We start from the raw sequence: 23,248 nt of genomic DNA on the forward strand, positions 1-23,248 counted from the left end.
CTGATCACAAGTGAATTTACAACTTTTTTTTGAGGTGGTCAACTGCTATCCCGTCCCAAGAGATAGACTGGCTACGAGCCTGAATCAGGTGCTAGGCTTGCTCTGATCGACTGTGCAAGCTCTTCTGTGTGAACTGGGATATATTTGTATGGATGTGTGTATTTATGTTAATAATGCAATTGCCTAATTACCTGCAGCATTTTTGTAGCATGACTACCACAGCATGCACAGATATTACCCATAATGCACAATATTGCCTGCATTTAGCTCAGTCTTATGTCAGATAACAAACAGGTACATTTATCTCCAGGGTTTGCGTGATGCCGCACTGAGACCACAATTTCTAAAGGGTCCTGGTCTGCAACACAGAGTGGTTGACTTCATTCAAATCTAAACGAACCAGACTCTGGTGGAAATCAATTTTGAAAAAACTGTTCCAAATAAACTAGATGTGAAAACACCTTTAAGAAAATGATAATTTGATGTAATCATAAAGCATTTTTTGTAATACGAATTACTACACAGATGTTTAAGGTAAAACAGAGGAGTGTGTTACGTTTGCCTCATGATAACAGTATGATACAATATAACTTATTTTTTGTATAACTCTCTTCACTGAGTGTAGGCACAGAGTGTTGTGAACAATTCTCAGTTAAAATACAAGTACCGTACAGATTATAATAGTTAATAAATGCAGAATTGGTACACATATAAATGCAGATTTGTTAAAACACACTAAGAACAAGACAGAGCTGATTAAATAAATGGGTTTCAACAATACTGCGTTGGGTTGGCACCCTGCCCAGGATTGGTTCCTGCCTTGTGCCCTGTGTTGGCTGGGATTGGCTCCAGCAGACCCCCGTGACCCTATTCGGATTCAGCGGGTTACAAAATGGATGGATGGATGGATGGTATCAACAATATCTGTCCATTAATTACCTGATGAACAAGCAAAGTTTGTCCTGTTGACAAAAGAGAAGATTAATTGTAAAAGCGAAAGTTAAAAACAAAGTTACAGTCCTGGAGACCATGTTGGGTTTTCTATAGTGAAGTCCAAAGATCCAAAGATTCAAAGCTCCTTTATCTGAGATGATCTATCTAGGAGAGCAGCCTGGCAGTAGAGCAGTAGCACCAAATGCCACATCCAGATACCGAGAAGAAAAACAGAATAGAGTAGGGTTACTTATATCACTGTACAAATGACTAATTATCAAGAAATACAGTATGCACAGCTAATCAGCAGCTCTAGTCAGGGTACACTATACTAACCAGTATGTCCTGCAATTGGTTATCAATATTTCAAGTGCCTTGTTAAAATATGTGTTTAGTCTTTCATAATGTGTATTATTTTGTGTAAATTGTGGTAATTGGGCTGCATAGCATTTATCAATAAACTAATGTGATGTTTTTGATTCCTTTTTGCTCTCATGACAGGATGGAAAGCAAACAGTACTTGGCCCTAGGGGCTGTGAAGAACATATCTCTAAATGTAACCATTTCCAATGCTGGAGATGATGCCTATGACACCAATGTCTTCTTCAATTTCTCCAGAGAGCTGTACTTCATCAAAGTGTGGCAGAAGGTAAGAACTGAATGGCCTTATAGTCACATATCATTCTTTGAAAGTCCAATTGACCTATTGCTTGATATAGCGTACTGTTTTCATATTTTTGATATGCTGCTTTTGTGCTGTGAAGTGAACAGGCTGTCTTCAGACAATGAGGCAGACTCTACCTATTTCTGTATTCATCAAATATCCAGAACCTCCTATATCCCCACCCATGCCAACCACAGAATACACAGTGGAATGAACAAATGAGATATTACTGATTAAAGTTCCAAAGTTTAGCTACCAACAATATGTTCAACTGATTGATTAATTGATTGACAGCTTTATTTATTAATTGAGAAAGAGCATGGATGGGGTGAATTCCTAACTGATAGGTTAATTGGCTGACTGAAAAATGTACAAGTGGTTTGAAATACAAATTACCATATTAGTACTCTGAGTGAAGGTTGGTGTACCATTTAAAATAAGATTTATTTAACTGATTTTCTGAAGGAATATCCTAAACATAATTGTCCTAAGGTCAATCAGCAAGCATAAACTATCTCAGAGTGAGTGTGGATGCATGTGTAAGCATGATAATGTGGACTTGCACAGGGTTATCTATCCGTCATACCAAGTTTCACTGAACACAGATGCCCTCAGTAAGGGCATATGTCACATAAAGTCCTAAAAGGCAGCTTATTTTGTGTTCTTTCTTCTCTTCTCTTGTTTTTTAATGTTGCATAATTTTCCTGGCTCTCTGTCTTGATGTCCATAAACATCATTAACTCACAACATTTGTAAAGAGTATTACACACTGATCAGCTACAGCAATAAAACCTCTGACTGATAAAGTGAATGACGTTGATTATCTTATTATAGTGGCACCTGTCAATTGTTGGGATAGATTAGGCAGCAAATGAACAGTCAACTGTTCATGAAGGTGTCGTGTTGGAACCAAGAAAAATGAGCAAGTGTAAGGATCTGAGTGACTCTGAAAAGGGCCAACTTGTCATGGCTAGATGACTAGGTCAGAGAATCTTCAAAATGGCAGGTGCTTCACAGTATGTAGTGGTTAGTACCTACCAAAAGTGGTCCAAGGGAGGACAACTGGTGAACCTGCAAAAAGGTCATGGGCATCCAAGGCTCTTTGATGCATGTGAGAAGTAAAGACTAGCCAGTCTGGTAGAACCCACAGAAGAGCTATTGCAGCCCAAATTGTGGAAAACTTAATGTTCTCAGTGTGCTGTGCATGGGGCTGGGTAGTACCTGATGGGTCAGAATGAGTGTCTTTACTGAACCATGGAGCAATAGAAAAGGTCTGATGAATCATGTTTTCTTTTAGATCATGTGGTTGGCCAAGCATGCATGTATTGTTTACTTGAGCATATGATGGCAGCAGGATGCACTATGGGAAAAAGTGAAGTTGGCAGAGGCAGTGTGATGCTTTGGGCAAAGTTCTGCTGGGAAACCTTGTGTCATGTAGATTATATTTTGACATATACCACCTAACTAAAGATTGTTGCAGACCGCGTACACACCTTCATGGCAACGGCATTCCCTGAAAGCAATTTCTTCTTTGAGCAGGATAATACACCCTTCCACAGTGGAAAACTTGTCCAGGAATAGTTTGAACAACATGACAAGGAGTTCAAGAAGCTGTCTTGGTTTCCATATTCAAAAGATCTCAATCCGATCGAGTGTTTGTGTGATGAGCTAGAAAAATAAGTTCATTCCATGGAGGCCTCACCTTGCAAATTACAGGACTTAAAGGATATGCTGCTAAAGTCCTTATGCCGCATACCAGAGAACATCTTCAGAGGTCTTGTGTGTCCATCTTTTGATGGGTCAGAGCTGTTTTGGAGGACCTACTCAATATTAGGCATATGGTTTTAATGTTGTGGCTTTTCATTGTACAGTATAAAGTAAAGATTGATTGCTACATCATCACAGTCACCTTCTAATGGTCATTGGTAAAATACTACCATTACCACTGGATTATTTTCTACCACATAATCAATTATTTATTTTATATGTCTGATATCTAATCATTGTCTGGCTAGCTTATGAATGAACCTTTAAGTACATTTTTTAGGGAGTAACTGTGGCGAGTGCTGATCTGTTGATCCAGGTTGCAAACAAATAAAATGGTTAAATTGCAGCATGAGGTAAGGTGCCAAGATGAGATGTCTTGTGGCTCCTACTGATCGTCATTCTAATGTACTGCAGATGAAGTCCTGCTTTATGTACCTTTACCTTCTGAAGATTCCCAATGCAGACAAAAACATGATTGATTCGGAGTACAGTAAATTAAAGCTCAGTCCATGTATTTGTGTAGCAGTCCAAGTTTTGTTGTTCTCACCTCCACAGCCACCACACAGTTCTTGCAAGTACCATACTGTATGTACAGTCCCAGTATGATGATGTTTAAAGGTGTGCCTTATGAATATTGAAATAGTGTGTTGTGGAAGCACAACAGGAAAACAAAAGCATTATATATTGTAAAATATAAATCAGGCACATTTCGGAGCTTACTTGTCACAAGGGAAGTCTCTGCTGCTGTCTCTACTTATTTCTCCACTGCAGCCCCAATCTGGACTCACTTTTCTTTTATAGACTACCATTATGTTAACAAATGGTTTGGATTTAAAGCGTTCAATGGCGTTTAATAAAAAAATGGAAATAATAAAAAAGAACCTTAAAAAAGTTCAGAAATTCGAATGGATTTCAGATGGCCTGCAGTTTATCATCCTGTTTTTGAGCAAAGTTGGCAGCATATCATGTCTTTACGTTTCCTGTCTACTCTTCTTTAATTAAGCCGTATTTTTCCTGGATGAAGTTCTGATATCTGACTCTTTTTTTTATTAACAGCCCAAATGCAACAGCAATTAGTACTGCTTACTATTTTCCGCTAGATTATTTTTGACAGCTTTATATTTTCCGTACTCTTACTGGGAGCTTTAAGGGGTGACCAGAGGTGTTCAAGGGTCATCACCAAATTGAAAGCTTAGAGCCTCACTGGAGTCGATTGGACCTTTCTGGCTTTCACTTCAGTAGCAGCTAAATCTGGCTAAAGCAGCAGGGAGCAGAGCAGGGCTGGCGTCTACTTGGACTATAATCCTAATTAGTCAATAAAGCGATTTTCAGGTGAAACTGAGTTTGACAGATACGGAATGAGATAAAGATCCACCAAAAAAAGAACTGTATTTATGTCATCACCAATGACAGACACACGACCGAGCCTTTGACCGATTCTGCCAAAATCATCTGTTTATCTGTTCCCTGGTGTTTATGGAGTGCTCTGAGAGCTAGCCAAGGAGACATGAGATCTGTGGATAGTACAATCTGTTTTTTTCTTTTTTTCCATTGCAATCTGGTATCAGCATAATATAGTGTACTATTTTGATTTATTTAATAATATGGTGCAGTTTATGAAAGTATTTTTACAGTAAAAAGATCTGTAGAAATGGGATGTGATCAGAATTTTCCCTCAGGAGTGTGTCCTGGGACCATTACATTTTCTGATTAATATTAATGACTAGCCAAGGTACCGATCAAAGGCAGGTAATTTAATAATTCAAAAATTGCTGCTATCTCTTGTCCTACATGTACCTTCAGCACCTTTCCGCTGTATTTGCGTGTATGTGAACGTCTCTTCACCGTGTTCCTGTAAAGCCAGCTTCTCAGACTCTGTCATTATTTTCGAGGTGCCTCCTCTCCAGTTTTATACTTTCCATCTTTGAAGGCCACTCTCTCAGCGTGAACCTTTACTCCTCCTCGTGTGTCTCACACATGCACTTCCTCTTTCGTCGTATCGCCAAAGCCAAACTGGCCAATCAGATTGCTCTGAGGTACTGGACTCACAGACCTTAGTGTTTTAGGTTGATTTAGATTTCGGTTTTGTTAGTAAACTTGTGAAATTTGTAGATGATGCTAAAATTGGAGCAATGGCAGACATAGAGGAGGCAGCAAAAACAATTCAGTGGGCCTCAGATAAACTTCAGTACTGGAGGAACACCTGGAAAGTGCGGTTTAATGTGGAAAAGCACAAAAATTGCTACACGTGAAAAAAAGAAACATCAATTATAAATGCATGATGGGAGACAATCCATTAAAGGAAGCAACCTTGGGAAAAGGATTTAGGGGATTTTGTTGACACATTTTCATTGTGCTGTCACGATTAAAAAGGCAGATAAAATATTACATTATGTTTTAAAAACTGTTCAATATAAATCTTCCAACACCCTGATGAACTTAAACAATCGGTAACTGCAGACAAGACACCAGGACAAAGGGTATGTGGGACCGAGGAGTCAGTTGGGCAAAGAGGGAGATGTACAAAGGTGTACTTGTGCAAAAAAAATGATTTTGTTGTTGCTAAAATCCATTAAATATAAACAATCAGAACATACAAGTGCATTTTAAAAGTGATACAGAACTTAATCCGAAACAAAATAAATTAATAACACTTTGCTGAGAAAACAACGTAATTCACAAAAATGCACAATAAATATACAGGTTCCTAAAAAAAGGATATGCAGTATATAAATATTACTTTAAAACATGTGTTCTTCTCTTGACTCCCACCTTTCCTAATTTCCTTATAATTCTCCCTAAAAAACAACCAAAACAGTCTGTCCATACTAGGGCTACTAAAAAAAATGCTCAGCCATATACTCAAAAGGAAGTGTAGGCTCTTCTTCAAACAGGTAACTCACAGCTTTTCCTCGGCTACCAGAGAGGATCGCGGAGTTGCTCTCGAAACATAAATCCAACCACCCCAATTTGATTTATATTTTCTCCAGCCTGTCAGTTGACACTGGCAAGAAGCATACCTGTGCCATCCTCACGTGCACGCGCGGGTTCTAAGTAGCAGCGCATACGTGGGCGCGCGTGCATACTTAACAGTGACTGTCTCCAGCACGCGCAGATACACGCTTCAGCTACGCGCTCCCCTGGAGAAATTAACAGCTTGCAAATGCATACGCGTGGCTAGCGGCATCGGAAATGATTGACACTATACAAATGGCCAGTAAACCTCCGAAGCCACATGCCTGTTCGATTGCCGATCAAGCTCACAAGTGGCACTCACCGCATTACCAGGGGACAGACAGCGCCATCGGCGACTGCAATCACAGACCAGCTCGTCCCGACTTCTTCCTTAAGCTCACTTGTTGCAATACGCGCTCCATCACAAAATCAAATGGCGTCATGCTTAGAATATAACACAGCATCTGGAGTATTGTGTGCAGCGGTCACTAGGCTACATACAAAGACATACCAGCAAGGAGAACAACCAGGTGCATCCCAGGATTTAAGGATATGACAGACTCAGCTAATTAAACCTGCTTAATCTCTGGCAGAAGAGACTTCAAGGGGAACTAATCCAGGTCTCCAGAATTCACAAAGGCGTTTATAAAGTAAATCCAGTCAATTCTTTCAAGTTAAAGGTGAATCACATGCTCCAGGACACCAGTGGAAATTAAGCGGAAGTGCATTTAGGAGTGAAGCTTGGAAACACATCTTTGCAACAAGAGTTTTGGGGATCTGGAACAAACTACAGAGTCTTGTAGTTTAAGCAGAAACCTTCACAACCATTGAAAAGTACCTGGATGACATATTGGGACAGCTTAGCTATTAGCTAAACGAATGAGCTTGATTAACTGAATGGTCCCCTCTTTGTCAAATTTCTTATGTTCTTCTGTGTGTGCCAGTTTTATGTATTGCAGTGGTCAAGCCAACTGCGGATTGTCTGGCCCTTTTAACAATGGTTGGGGTTTGGAAGTGCAGGAGCACCTAGAACTACGAGGGGAGATCTAGGCATATGCCAGCAGGGCTTCTACATGAAATCTTTGATCCAAGTTCATGGCTCGGGCTTAAAAGCCCCCTTTAACCATAGAACTGTTGACTTTTGAGTTGGGAAGTGAGTTAGAAAGTTTGCAATAGGTTGGAGAAATAACAACTTGGGATTTCAGGATAAGGCACACAAGATAATCGCAAGGAGTACTTTGATGTTATTTCTGGGTGGAAAAATATATATATGACCCTCCACCACACAAAGAGAAGTGTATGTCATGTGTAGTTAGATCCGGCGGGGCAGCTAGGGTATTTGTTTCTGTAAAAGTATTTGATACTTTGTTACTTCTCATCTTATCCTTTCCTTGTGCTCATTTTTTATTTAATAACACACTCTTTTCCAAAAACTTTGGCACCCTTGGCACTTACTCTAGGTTCGTGCCACTCTTAGTGAATGCTGCATCCTTTCTGTATCTGAGTTACTCATAACTTCTAAACTGTGCTGGAAGCCTTGCCCTGTTTCTTATTAGCACAGTGCATAGATTTTATGGAGACTCTTTTTCTTCCTTCTGCACTTATCTGGATTCTGCAGATGTCAATGAAATGGGCATTTTTCTTATTTGATTGCAGGTACAGTTGCTCTATTCTTAACATTTTTATTTTGTACACACACCTTTGGTACTCTCGAGATCAAAATTCCAGCCTCAGTAGTTGACAAATACCAGCAGGTTGCATGCATGGATGCTGGGGCAGTCATTCTTCTTCTTTCTATCATGTAATCAGCTTCAGTGGTTTGCTTCACACCCAGCAGATGTCACTGGTCTTCTTTTTCACTCTGCCATGTCACCTTTTTGATAAGTTTGCCTATACTGTTTGCCATAATAAAGACACAAATCCTGATAACTTTGTGGGAGTTTGCTGCCGGCCACATCTTATGAGTACCAGTAGGTTGCGTACAGACGATGCAGAGGCTGTCATTCTTCTTCTCCCTATCACATAATCAGCTTCTGAAATTTGCCTCACACTCAGCAGATGTTGCTGCTCTTCTGTTTCTCCCTGCTATGTGACCTTCTCAGTCAGTTTGCCTATGTAGTTTGCTGTAAGAAAGATGCAAACCCCAATAACTTTGTGGGGGTTGCTACAAGTGGTTCATGAGTAATCATGTGACAATCGCATGACAAAAAGAACCAGTTGTTAACATTTTATATATATAAATATGTCCTGTATATAGGTACCTTTTATGTTATTATCTTATGGTGCTTTGTACAGAATTCTTGTTCATACTTTAAAACATCTTGTGATGGTGCACTCTTCATTATATGACACATATATTAATTGACTGACAATTCCTTCCAGCTCGTTATTTTTTATCCATCATAAATATATTCTATATGACTTTGACTTGTTTAATATGTTGCCAGGCTGAGAGATTCCTTATGTATAGAACAGAAGGAAGAAAATACACAGTGGTGGAAAATAACTTCACATACCAGTGCAAGAAGATGACCACCACTGGCACGAAAGGCAGTTCTGTGTATGAGAGATAGAGAAGTGTGACCTTTGAGGAACCAATTTATGTCCCTACTGGCCGCTGAAGTGCCATCATTCCAACAGGTGACAAGGATGCCTGATTGTAGAGATGCAGAACAAGGTCACAGAATGCTAGCAGGAGGTTGGCACACTGGATGGCTAGCAAAAAGCAGAAAATGGTGCCAACCTGGAAGTGAGACTATGCTTCATTTTTAAAGGGAAGGCCCAGTAGAAATGGCAGAAAGTTGATGTATACACTTGAGCACATTTAGAGACCGTACACAATCTATAGGTAGTAGAGTCAAATGTGTTGCACTTTTAACAGAGACAGAAGATGGCTAAAAGGTCTGATCCTTTATTGGGTCAGGAAGCCTCACAGTGGAGAGGCCTCACAACCAACCAACCAAAAGACACAGTGACTTGGGTGGCCCCTGAGACTTTATAGGCCCACATTTGGCCTTCAAGGCAATTTCAGGGTTAGGTTTGAGTAAACCCAGGTAGGGATTTAAAGCCATCTTACCACAGAGGGCCAATTTAATTTGTAGTCAGGATGCAAAGACTTATTGCAAGAAGGAAGAGCAGCCAAGATTGTAGGAGAGACAGACAGCAGTTGAAGAAGGGAGGACATTACACTTGTTCAGGATGGGAAAGTTGTTGTGTCAAGACTCATATAGGAAGGCCCGGAGTTACAAAAGGGCCTGATTTTCCTTTAAGTTACTTAGTACTTCTGTGTTCTTCATTTGTTTATCCCTAACTACTCCATTTATATACAGTATGGTAAAAACACTGGTTATATATACAGTACTTTGACCTCTTTAGCATTTATTCTGAATGATGTGAATTGCCATAAGGAATCCCTCCAGTCACAAGAGGAAATGCTGGCTCTGATTGCTACAGTTTGAATGAGTTGGATGGCCTGTTTGGAACTTTTCGGTGCACAATTAAAGACCTGGGCAGTTTGCTTGTTGCTTAATGAAGGCTCTGCAGTGTCTTAGGCTACATCTACATTACTGTGTTTTCATTTGAAAAGGCAGACATTACATTGCACCTTTCATCCACGCCTCCCTGGGGTTTTTAACCCTCAAAACTTTTGAAAACCCTCTCCAGAATTGTACATTTCTGAGAACGGCAATGCTGCAGTGTGGATAGATGAAAGCAGAGACTTTTGAAAGCACAGACTCCCATTAGTTTGTGAGTATTACGTGGCCCTTCTCTGACTGGATCCTGCTCATTACATTTTCTCAGCTGTTTTGCTCCCATCTTACTTGTGTGTTACTCTGAATAACAATTCTATCTCATTGTGAGTCCATTTTGTTTTTATTTTTTGACATTGCTGTTGTCTGTGTGTCAACGCAAGCTGCAAATGAATTTCTAGGGTGGAGGACACTTCCCTTTCCTTTTTTAACCGAAGCGCATGTGGCCAGTGTATTTGAACGGCTATGTCATATGTGTTTTCTGTCATTTTAGTAAATTTCGTAAATGTTGGTAAATCACTAATGTGGACAGAGATGATTTTCATTTAAAAATTACCAATCACAAAAAACGTAGTAGAGTGGGCATAGCCGTCAAGCTGAAGAGATAAATACGGCTTATACGTGGTAACTTTCAGTCTTCTACTTTTGGAAATGTTTGGTTAAAGAAGTGCCAACTAACAGTTGGCTCTAGGCAGGAGACACTTTTCATCAGTGCAGAAAGAAACTGATGGTACCCCTGACAATGCAGGCCTGCTGTATAATAACATTAGAAGACTAATGCAGGGGCATTCTCGCATCTCGAGGAGCCATCGCCGGTGTGTTTTATGCAGCAGCTTGCTCGATCACTCCTAAGGTCAATTAGTGCATAAACCAGAGGAACAATGAGAGACTCTTGAAAGATTTGTTAACCTGCTTTTTTAGCAGTGCTGTCACAACTGTAAAATCAGATTAAATTGAAACTAAAAAATGGATGAATGTTGATGCCCTGCATGCAAAGTATTAGGAGAGTAGAAAGTCTCCTGAAACTCAGTGTAATAAATTTCACATGGCAGCCGACTTTATAAGGAAGCACAGGTTACAGCGTGGTGATCAAAGTTCTCTTTGAACAAGGGATCAACTTGGTGCCTTTCACAGCTCAGTGGACGACGGCATTATGCCTCAAAGTTTGCTTTATTACAAGATAATTGATAACTTGGAAGGCAGGCATAGTGAACACAAGGTGACAGTAACAACACGAGAAAGCAAATTACAAATGTGTTAATGTGAAAAGACTCCAAATGTGAGATTTATTAGCCGGGAGCTCTGCCATTGCAGAAAATGAGGGAAGAGCATTAGGAGGCCTGACTCATGGATCATTTTCTCATCAGACGAATGAAGAAAGTCGGAATTACAGCTTCAAAGTTTGACTTACTGAAAGAGGTGGAGGGTTTAGCTAGCGGAAGCCTTTGTAAAGGATTTTTTTTTTTTTACATTTTTATTTTATTTTTCATCAGGCTAATAGGGATGACTGCTGCAGATTAGAAATCACTGAAAACATTGCGCAATAGGCTCACTGCAGTGATGCTGCTTTTTGAAAATATGGTTTTCATTTTGGCCCTGCTGCTCCCCTGCTGAAGCTTACATTGACAGATAAAGGCGAGGACTTTGAAAACGTCTCAGAGTTTCCTGATTGGGATGGTGGGGGGGGGGCACTGATGTCATCCTCTATAAATAGTGACAGCAGTTTTCAGTCTGAGCAAAACACATGGATTGTTCTGATTAATCAGCAAGCTTAGAAAACCATGTGGGAAATGGAAAGGGGTGGGAAAGGAAAAGGGGGGCTTCACAGATGAGGAGGCTGCCTGCACTCTACACTTAGATATAATGTACAGTATATGTGTCATTTACTCTATCTATCTATCTATCTATCTATCTATCTATCTATCTATCTATCTATCTATCTATCTATCTATCTATCTATCTATCTATCTATCTATCTATCCACTCGCCTAGCAGTTCTGTTCATAAAGCTGTTTCCTATTCATAAATGTATCTATTGTACTGTATCTCTCAATAGATTTCTTTGTGTATGTGTTTCTGTCTGTCTCTTTGTCAGTAAGTACTATATATTTCATTATCTTTCGCACTGTTAAAGAAGTTTAGTAGACAGAGATATCAAGACAGTAAACGGGGATTCTTCAGAACACAGCTAAATAATGAAGTTTTGCTGGGAGATTTCTCAAGACTTACATACATCAGACTAGAGAGGGGAGGCTAGACTGGGACATACTGACATTTGGGAACATTTGATAGGTTGTGCTGTGCACCATAGCATGTCAGGGAATATCAGTAATCAGAGACTCAAGAGACTACAGGAGGGTGCAGGTTATTTGCGATAAGCCCAGGCCTGGATGGTTTCCAGTGATTGACTTGAGGTAATCACAAACTTGATTTGGCATTTTTAAGCTGAAGACTTTGATACGTTTCCTGGAATGAGGATGGAATTCAAGTGAGGTAGAGACCAGCTGATAATGTACTAGAACGAGATCGGCTATGCTTATTGTTAGAAATGGTACTTGTAATCTGTAATATTTTATATGTTTCATCTTCTGTTAACCCTCTTATGGTTAAATTTAATAAAAGCTAATATTATGTTAGGACAACATGGGGACATAAGTGTTTTCTTTAGTGACCTTTCTGCTCCAGTGTTCTGGGTTCATATCCCGGGTTGGTAATTGGTTCTGCACAGTTTGCAGTGTTCGTTTCAGTTTCTCTTCAAGCACTCAGGTTTGTTCTCTCACACCCCAAAGATTCATTAGGCTCATTACAGGCTCTGAACATTGTTAGTTATAGTAGTAGGGATGTGCGTGTGTGTAGCTGCCATGATGGATTACTGCTCCATTATGGATTTTATGTTTACTATCTTGTATACAATGCTGCCTGTAACTATGAACTGATTAAATGGTTTTAATAATGAATAGATAAATGAATGGATATTATTATGGAACTAACATACTTCCCATACTACCCAGAAATATTCTTCATTTGCAGTAAACTATATACTGTGCATATATGTGTATGTATGTATGTGTGTGTGTGTAAAATACAGACATCTGCTGACCATTTAAACTGCAACACCAAGAAAGACATGATATTTCAAAGCAATATTTATATGGCAGGTTACTCATAATACATGTTGTACAGTGCAGGATTAGAAGTGGAACTCAGTCGGGCATGGGCAACACAGCAATCAGCCTTTAGTGTATCCACCACAGACAGAAACAACTACTTGTACAGAGGCTGGCATGGATATGAAGTGAAATTGGATCTGAGTTTGTGAAATGACATGACATGCAGTCTATATACATGCGCTAAGTCTATCTATCTATCTATCTATCTATCTATCTATCTATCTATCTATCTATCTATCTATCTATCTATCTATCTATCTATCTATCTATCTATCTATCTATCTATCTATCTACGTTCATCTGTGGTAACCACAATTCTCCCTCTCTTAAACTAGACATATGGCTGTCATTCTCTTTGCTGGGGCATGTTTGGTCCCTAAGAGTACACTAAGTGCCATCAGTCACCTGACCTTCGCAGGCATCTTTTACACGCACTGTGGGAAAGTCCAGGGAATGTAACTCGTACACATTTGCATATGTGCTGCATTTGCAATCATTTTCACACTCTACCATAATCTATCCATTCTTTTTCCCATTGTTGCAGTTTTAATGGACAGCAGTTTGTGTGTGTACATATATACTCAAATTTACAAGGACAAAGAAAAAGAATTAGGGCTTCATCTTTCTTGAAATGAAAAAAAGTATGGAAATGACAATGACAGTGTGGTAATTAGTGCTGTTCCTTTTTTGCTGGCACTTTAGTCATGGAGCTCTGTTCTATTCTAAAGCTATTTCTGTGAGTTTGAATGCATACTGTATGGATGGATTGGTTGTACATGTATAATAAGGGCATATACTATAACTGTCGCTGATCGGCTGCATTAAATTGCTTGCTCTGATTATTTGGACTGTTTTGTGTTTTCATTACAAACAGTCGATTGACCAAATTTTCTTTATATAGCACATTTAAAAATGTTTATTGTCACAAAGCAGCTTTACAGATTTCCAAGCCTTAAACCCCCGGAAAAAGTCTAACAAGTCAGTGACACCAAAGGTAGTAATTGGCAAGACAGCTTTGATTTGAACATTGGGGTGTGTCTGAATGTTGTACTCCTGTAGGAAGTTTATTCCATAAATAGGGTGCTTTATGAGCAAATGCTTTATTACTGACTGTGGCTTTTTTATTCTAGGGAGTGTGAGATATCCTGCTCCTCGTGATTAGAGCAACTGACAGGAATTATGCAGATACCAGTAACGGCACACTACACGATAACGTGCAGTGTATACACTTGACTTGAGCATTAATAGATGTTATCCTCTTTCTCTGTACGTTTAGCATTCATTTGCTCAGAGGTTGATGTGCTTGTTACTTCCTGAGCAGCTCTTCTTTTCTCCACTCTAGCAACCCGCTTCTTCTCTTCTTCCATCAGCTTCTTTTCGCGTTAAAACTGACTAAGTCAGTGTTTGCGTTGCAATTACTTAGTACGTTTTCTTTAATTTTTCACTTAAGCTAGCAGTTAAGTCTTCAATCTGCCTCAAGAATGATTTAAGATATGAAGAGGTAGGGTAAGTGATGGCGAAGGTGGTAGGGATGAGTACAGCGCCCGTACACATGTGCCACACAGCCGCCCTACTGGCCACTGCTGAGAGTTGATTCTACAATAAAATAAAATAAAAAGAGGAATAACCTTCAAGATCAATCATCATCCCAAAAGCAGATAGTAGACATCAAGTAGTATATGTGTACAAAATTTCAGGTCAATAGGTCAAACGGTTTGCGAGCTAAAATCCTGGACAGACAAACGAACAGCCACAGTAGCGTATTATATATAAAGATAATGCAAAACTGTGCAGAGCTTTAGAAGTGAGCAGCAGTATCTTATCTTATCTTGCCTTGCCTTGCCTTACCTTACCTTACCTTACGTTGTCTTGTCTTATCATACCTTTCTGCTATGCAATTTTACAGGAAACAAATTAAAAAAATCAGGGTAACGTTCAGGTTTTGGTTTTTGTAAGTACTCTAGCTGCTGCATTCAGAACTAACTAAAGTCTTTTAATGGACACTCAAGTGCAAGGCAAGGCAAGTCATAAATGCATGGTTACTTTTTTCATCTCCAGAAATCGTAATCTATAGACACACCCAGGTCTCTGTTTACTGTCCTGGGAATGATAGAGCGGCCATCAACAGACATGGTGCATCCAGATAGCCTTTTTGTAGCAGCTTTAGAACCAAAGACCTACACCCGCTATCTTGAGTTTAACAGAAGAAAATTGTGATCTGCCTGATGTCTTTTGTCTATCAGACAAACTTCCTTTGTGGAAAATTTGGACACTTCATGTGATTTAACTGATTTATAAATATGGCTATCATCTGCATAGCAATAGAAGTTAATTCCATGCATGCAAATTTTATGACCAGCAACATGCAGGTTAGGTGCATTGGCAATTCTAAATTGTCCCTAGTGTGTGCTTGGTGTGTGTGTGTGCACCCTGTCTTGGGCTGGCACCCTGTCCAGGTTTGTTTCCTGCCTTGCACCCTGTGTTGGCTGGGATTGGCTCCAGCAGACCCCCGTGACCCTGTTGTTAGGATATAGCGGGTTGGATAGTGGATGGATGGAATTAACATCTACAAAGAAAGCAGCAAAAGACCAAGAACTCAACCCTGAGGGACGTCATATTTTTCCCTGCATACAATGGATGGTCACTGCAGTCTTCATTTATGTTTACGGTGTAATCTTTACTTCTTCATAACCTTTAGCTGAGTCAATATGAGTATGGGATAGTATGGCTGGAACATGGCTGTATGGATGACTGCTTAAATTCACAGCCTTTTTTAACAAATTTGTATCATACTCCAATAAAATTGAAGTAAACTACTGATTTAGATATCTTCATTCAGCAAAAACACAGACTATCCAGCAAATAAAACACTAATGAACTCTGAAAGGTTATGGCTCTCAACTTGTTTGGAAAGTCCATCTGCTGAGCTTTCCTGCCTGTAGCTTTCATCAGCCCTGCTGTTTCAGGCTATTACCTTTATCAAAATGATATATAGAGATGATTTTAATTAGCCTTATGATTACTGTACTTTTTATTATTCCCTTTTTTATTTTTGACAGGAAGAAAAGGGCATTTCCTGTGAACTCTTAGAGTTGGATTTCCTGAAGTGCAGTGTGGGGTTTCCGTTCATGAGATCTCAGTCCAAGGTAAGATTTGGGCTTCCCTCATGTGCACATGACAGGGGAGAAAGCCGTCTCTACACTCCAGGAGGATCTAAGTGGGGTTGGAGGCAGTGCTTAGCTGTCATATTTACGGAGTGATGAAAGCAATTCTGTGTGCTGCACATGGCTTGTGTTAGCCACAAGCAGCTGTGTCTGTTCTGGAGGTTCTCAGGGCGTGAGACAGAGGGCTACCTAAAGTCTCCAAGGTGTACTTTTACAGAAACCTTATTCTTCATGTCTTGTTTCTTGATTTCCCAAAAAAACTGAATGAAGTGACTGTAGCCATTTGTGATGAAAGACACTATTGAATATTGATTGATATTTCTTAAACAACTTTAAACAAGTACTTAAATAAGCGGGCGTACCATGTGGGTTGAAGTCTGGATCACTTCATTCAAAGTTACATTTGCAAAATTTTTTAAAGCATGGCCACTCATTCTCTCAAATGGAAGTGGCATCCTCAAGACAGATGTCACATTATAAGACTTCTAGTCTGAGAGGATGTGAAACATGGTGACTGCAGTTGTTGGTCATGTTACACGATTAGAAATTGCAGGAAATGTTAAATAACACAATTCTCGGGTGACTTTTAAGCGCACTTCACTTTTGCAAAGTATCACGAGTAAGCTTGTTTTTCTTACAGACAGTAACACACTGCCTGACATAGTCGGGGCTCATGCAGAAGTTTACAGGTATGGTGAGTTCAGATGCAGTCTGCCCTTTTTTTTCTTTCATGTTATTGTAGTCCATAAAACATGCAACATCAGACAGATGGGCCTCCCTTTTCTTTAGAAGGTCCAAAACACCCACAATGTGGCGTATCGGTTTGGGTTCTGAAACTGAAATCCCGTGGTTGTAGGTTGAAATGCTGCTATTGACACTGTGTGACCATGGGACATATCACGGTACAATATGAACTGGTCATTCTGGTCAGTCAGAAAACCCTATAAAAGTTTCATGGTGTGGACTAAAATCCAGACACACAGGCAAATCTCAAGTCCTGTCCAGGGTCTCATTTCTACATGCAGAATTACAAATAAATACTTACATCTGTGAGCTAAATTATTGAACTTATTTTTGTTCTTCAACAGAAGTCAGTAGGATGCTTCAATTGAAAAAAAAAAAAAAACAAAAGAAATGGCACCAGTTGTATCTGTTAAATATTATAAGCCACCTTGAGTAAAGGCATCGGCCAAATAATAATTACTTGTTGCTGCATTATATGCATTGCAATTCTGTCTGAGTGATCATTGGTTATCAACTCCTGCATACACAGAGCCCAGCTGTACAACTTAAGACAACATTAAACCTGATTTTGTTGGGGCGAGATGCCGACTAGTTGGAGTGATTCATTGGGTATGTCACACTACATGACTGAAAGGAGCACTCCATAGCTGCACCCCAACTAGCTAAGACTTTGTAAATGACACCTGTGGCTGAAAATCACTGGAAAAGTCACGTAATGTAACATGGCCTTAAGAAAGACCTAGGTGTCTTCTTACTAACTATTAAAAATGTACATGGCTTTGTTGCTTTTTAGCTTTGCAAACTGCATTATGTCTTCAAAAGCTCTATTAAAGGCACTGCATGAATTAAAGATTAGGAGAATGCTGTGCATGGTCAGTGTTTAACATTTAGCCTTCAAACAAATCATACAAAATAACTTTTTTTAGTGTCATAACCGTATACTGTTAAATATTCATATCACATACCAAGTCATATATAATAATAGTAATAATACATTTTATTTATATATTATTATTAGTATATTATATTATATTAATTATATTATTATTATATATTATTTCCCATGCTCAAGGCATTGTTCATAATATAAAGTATATCTCACTTATATTAACATGTTAAAAGCTTAAAAATTATAAAAAAAGTACACCAGCACTGTTAATGATATTTAAATAATAGAAAAAAATTGCTTTTTTTGTCTACTTATTGTAATCGTAACAAACTAAGCACTTTCTTTTTTTTCAGTTAGAAAATGTACGCAAAGAATAGGATTCAGGTGTATTCTGGGATTGGGTCAATTGGTCTGAAAGTTTGAGCATTTTTTAATTATTTACTTCATCAATGATATTTTCTTTTATTATACTAGGGGGCTCCGCCCCCTGCTTGCTTCGCTCGCCCACTCCTGGCTTTGGTTTACTGGATATACAATTTAAAAAGATTGTTAGTTTCATGGGAATTGTTACATATTCATTATTTTCACTTTTATTTTAAAACATTTCTAAAAACAATGCTTTATTTCCAGCCCCAGGCATGGTTACATCTCTTTCCCGCAGGACGTATAACGCTGCTTGCATTGTGAAGGGGATGCGGCTGAACACACGCTAAGGAGATGCTGTTGGATCATCTGCTGTCTTTCTGCTGCTGGCAAGCTGCCTGTTCTGCTTGTCTCGCTGCCCAATCATTTCAATGCCTTTACAGCAGCTGTCCTTTTGCCACTTCGCATCTCGCGTTGTGAAGAGGGTGGCGTGAGGGAGGGGGCGAGGGTTAGTTTGGCTGAACGCACGCTAAGGAGAAGCATTCTGATCATCTGCAGGCTTTTTGCTGCTGGCGAGCTGCGTGTTTTGCTTGTCTCTTGTCATTGTTGTAAGAGCTGGGAGCACATGAAGCATGTCTGCCAGTAGCAATCCAACAACTGCTAGGTTAGATGTCAGTGGTCTTGTTTTAAATGATGTCTCACTGCCTTGTCTCGCGTGACGTTGTAAACACAATACTTGTCCTTTATTTCTGGCGCCGGGCATGGTTACATCTCTTTCTCGCAGGAAGTATAATGCTGCTCGCGTTGTGAAGGAAGGGGGGAGAAGAGCGGCTGAACGCATGCTAAGGAGATGCCGTCGGATCATCTGCTGTCTTTCTGCTTCTGGCGAGCTGCTTGTTTTGCTTGTTGCTTGTCATTGTTTTAAGAGTTGAGAGGACATGAAGCACGTCTGCCAGCAGTAATCCAACAACTGCTAGGTTAGATGTCCGTGGACTTGTTTTAAATGATGGCTCACTGCCATGTCTCGCGTGACGTTGTAAACACAATACTTGTCCTTTATTTCTGGCCCCGGGAATGGTTAAATCTCTTTCTCAGGACGTATAATGCTGCTCGCGTTGACAAGGATGGGGCTAAACGCATGCTAAGGAGCTGCCGTTGTACTGCTATCAGTCCACCGTGCTATACTGCGCCCTACCTCAATCAGACCTAACAGTCACTTAAAACAAAAAAGGCTTCAACTTGGCTGGTACGCTACAATACTTTTGAATTTTACTGCTTTCGTATTCTGTATCTTTCTCTGCATGTGTATCGAGCCATCGTTTGTTTGAGCCCTTCGAAATCCACTGCTTTCATAATCTCTTATCTGCTTTTTTTTCTCTCCAATCCTTTTGGGCCTCTTTTCTCTGCACTGCTCTTTCTTCTTCTTTCGTTGACGTTTCATCTAGAACGCATTGTCCTTATACGCTTTATATGTGCTGAGAGCACAGGATCTGTGTGTGCAATGTGTTTTACATGACTGAGTGTTATTTGCGTCTTGCGGGTCTGTTAAGTGTTTTCCGAGAACTTCCGAGAAGATCACGTATCGTCGCCCTGCTTTTCCTTTCCAGCATTTTTTTTTATAATAGAGAGATATTTTATGTAGGGTGGGCGTTGAACTCTGTTTTTTTAGTTTATTTTTTGTTCCTGCTTTCTTCTTTAACTTTCCAATTTTTTTTTCTAGTTTCATGTTGAAGTCATTTGTTGTATAAGTCTAGCTTCATTGTATGCAATGTTATTTTCTTGAAATAAAATGAATACAATTTAAAAAATGATCACAGGGGTGTGTGGTAGACCACCACACTGCTGTTTCTGTAGGTAGCTCATTCAGAATGAATCTGCTGCCGTTTCAAAAGCTCACACTGACTACTGAGGATCTGTTTGCCGACAGGAGTGGCTAGCTGACATGTAAAAGAGGACAACACTGAATACAAAATATACAAGTTGAAGTGACCTCACTCAAATAAGATTTGAAACGGTCAAATAATCTTTAATTGAAGTCATACAGAATGTTTCTCTGTTATTTTGGTGATAGGTGATATGCAAGGCAGAGCTGCTTGATGTTGGATGGGTTTAATTATCATTTTCATTTATTATTAGCATACTGTAGTTACAGTATATTAGCTGTGACCTTAAAAAATGATTCTGAGGAAGAAGGTACCCTTTATTGCAAATAATGTTAGTAACATAATGTGTTGTTGGCTACTCCTTTAACTCTGCACTTGACATTGTAAGTTGAAAAATAAAAATGGCATTGCATGTTGAATTGTGGCAAAAACAATTACACATACACAAGCAGTGAATAATTTTGGTACTAGCAGTTGGTGCTGTGACCAAAAGGGGGCACCACTGAGCCCCACCCAGACACCAGACATAACTCCACAAGTTCTACGTTGAAATAAAGGTATTTTATTATTTAACAACACCTCAACAAGCTTCTACATTAGTCTATTCAATATAATATGCGAGGGACGGTCAAAATGTTTCCGCACTTTTTTAACTCTATTTATTAAGAATTTCAAAAACAAATGACATCACTTTTCTATATAGTCACCTTCCTTTGTGATGCAATCTTCTCAGCGCTGTACCAACTCTTTAATGCCATCAGAAAAAAAATGTTTTTGGTTGAGCGCGAAGCCATTGATGCACCGCTGCTTTCACATCAGGGTTCTTTCTTTATTCCTTGTGGTCGTGGTTGTAGTTGGACTTGCAGAGTGCTCTGCATCCATCACACTAGTATGGCCATTTTCAAACATTTCAATCCACTCATAGATGACTCTACGAGAGAGAACTTTATCCCCATACTGGGCACACATGCGGAGATGAATTTGTGCTCCCGGCACACCTTCTGCCCACAAAAAGCGTATGACAGAATGCTGTTCCTCTTTGGTGCAAGTTATAACTTTCTTAGCCATCTTCACCACAGGGTGACAACTCTTATACTAAACTGCTAGGCCAGACAGAACTAGTCACATGACACTCCCAGACATAACCAATTACTACTCCTCCCGCCTTCACTGTTTCACTTTTTGAACATCTCTCATAAAAAATTACTGCCTTTTCTGTGTCTTTTAACTTCCACAGGAAGTGTCGTCCTTTTCTGCCCGACTCAGCCTCCCTGATGAAAACAAGGTGACTACTTTTATGCTGGACCTAGGAACTTTTCCTGTGCCACAATAGTGTAAGGTGGAAGCCCCCCAAAGTAGGGACAGTGATCCCCTGCAGCTCCTCCTGCAACAGGGCTGACCATCCAGGCTACAGCTCCCATCATGCACTGCAGGTGTACTAATTCCAGGCAAATACTGACACCCTGTATATCAAGGGAATGTATGACCCATGGGAAGCACCCACCTCTGTCCTTCCACTGTTGTCTCCTGACTGGGAAAGGTACTGATGACAAACACGGCCAGAATGTTCATCTGTTCATTTTCTTTGCTTATGGCATCCCGGTCGAGCAAGCAATCACCTCCATCCTAGTCAGGACACCATTCCCTCCATCATGGCACTCAGAGTGATTAACTAGTAAGAACAAACCAACCCAGACAACATTCAAGATCTTGACACCGTGGACCCTTTGAGGACTTGACGTTCCTGGCTAGCAGTGGTCTCCATTATATTATAGTGGCAAAAGTCAATGTATTCAATAAAGTGTCACTGCTTTGGTGATCTTCATTCTGAGGATACAACAGACTGGACCCATTTTATTGTGAACCCAAGAAACTGTTCAGCAGGGCCCTTTTGTTATTTATGTATTTTTTCTTTGTTTTTTGCAGTACCATATGGGAGTGATTTTTGATACCAGCCACCTATCAGGGGAAGAAGAGAGTCTGACATTTCTTGTCACTTCTCAAAGGTAAGGATATGCAGCTTAACACTCTGTATAGATGGTGGCAGCCAGCTCTCACTGTTAGTGAGCGTTCCACCATTGTTGTTGCTCCAAGTAGTAACCAGCCATTTGTCAAACATAAAACAAAACCACATAAAAAGAGTAATGATGTCTGTTCTGCCAACCCTGTAGAGACTCTTTGAAAGAGCGGCAATATAGTTAAATCAATAAGGCACACCCAACCCAGTGTGGCTGCTACGCAGCTCTTACCTGTGCTATTTCCTGTCTGCAGCTATTTTCTTACTGGAGATGCCATACGCATTTGTGGTCTTTGTGTCCCTTTTATTAGACTTTGAGCTACTGCTGGCACCATGAGAGACAATGTGGGTGACAACCAGCAGCATCTTCGTTTGGGCAGTATTAAAAAGTTTATAAAATTTTTAGAGACTAGGGGGCTTCACCCCCTGCTCACTTCGTTCATCAACCCCCCTGGCCGGCGCTACACGACAGCCACTTCATGTCTCTGTCGCTCACATATGTGGGTTTCACTTTCACCTAACAACAAATCTTTTAATTCTTGCGGATACGCCTCTTCATTGGGAAAAAACACTACTTTTCCCTGATGGCAACAGGAATTAGACGATCTACAAGTCTCCGACTTAAAGTTTAAATCCAAACAATATTTTCGATCTTTTTTCACTGTTCCTTTATTTCACCGAGTATTAATTTCCATTTGTTTGCACTAAGGCGACCTTTACTATCATTTTTTTGAGACTTTCAAATTTTAGTACTCGCATTATCTCTAACCTGCTCTGCATGTGTATTGCTCCAACATTTTTAAATTCTTTATGACGTTCTACTTTGTCATCTACTCTTTGTCTTTTATTTCTGGCCCCGGGAGTGGTTAAATCTCTTGGCTCAAAGTCTCATCTCGTGGGATGTGAAAGTACCTCTCTGACAAAGTCATGTGTCGCCCCAGGCTATAAAGTCTCATCTCATACCAGGATTTTTTTTATTATAATAGAGAGATAGTTTTCTCATTTCCATGCCCAGGAGACTATTTTTTGTACCCTCTGTCCATATTAATTGTTCTTTGTTTCACTCATGAAGACCACTATTAAGCCAAGAAATCCATAAGCAATGACTTTTACTGCTGCTCACAGTTTTGTAAATGTCCTCCCTCATATTTGTAGAACTGAATGTAGTT

The 23,248-nt window shown here is 39.8% G+C and overlaps 1 protein-coding gene across 1 annotated transcript in view; it reads left to right on the forward strand.

The window, feature by feature from the left end:
* The window catches only part of itga9 (integrin, alpha 9), a 336,927-nt gene that overhangs the window by 243,152 nt on the left and 70,527 nt on the right, over positions 1-23,248 (forward strand). Inside the window, exons 18-20 of the mRNA XM_039736193.1 lie at positions 1,435-1,582; positions 16,079-16,165; positions 21,989-22,068. Of these exons, the coding sequence (XP_039592127.1) occupies positions 1,435-1,582; positions 16,079-16,165; positions 21,989-22,068 (315 nt within the window). The remainder of the gene's footprint in view (positions 1-1,434; positions 1,583-16,078; positions 16,166-21,988; positions 22,069-23,248) is intronic.

The sequence above is a fragment of the Polypterus senegalus genome, chromosome 15 (assembly GCF_016835505.1).
Source record: "Polypterus senegalus isolate Bchr_013 chromosome 15, ASM1683550v1, whole genome shotgun sequence".
NCBI classification, from domain to species: domain Eukaryota; kingdom Metazoa; phylum Chordata; class Cladistia; order Polypteriformes; family Polypteridae; genus Polypterus; species Polypterus senegalus.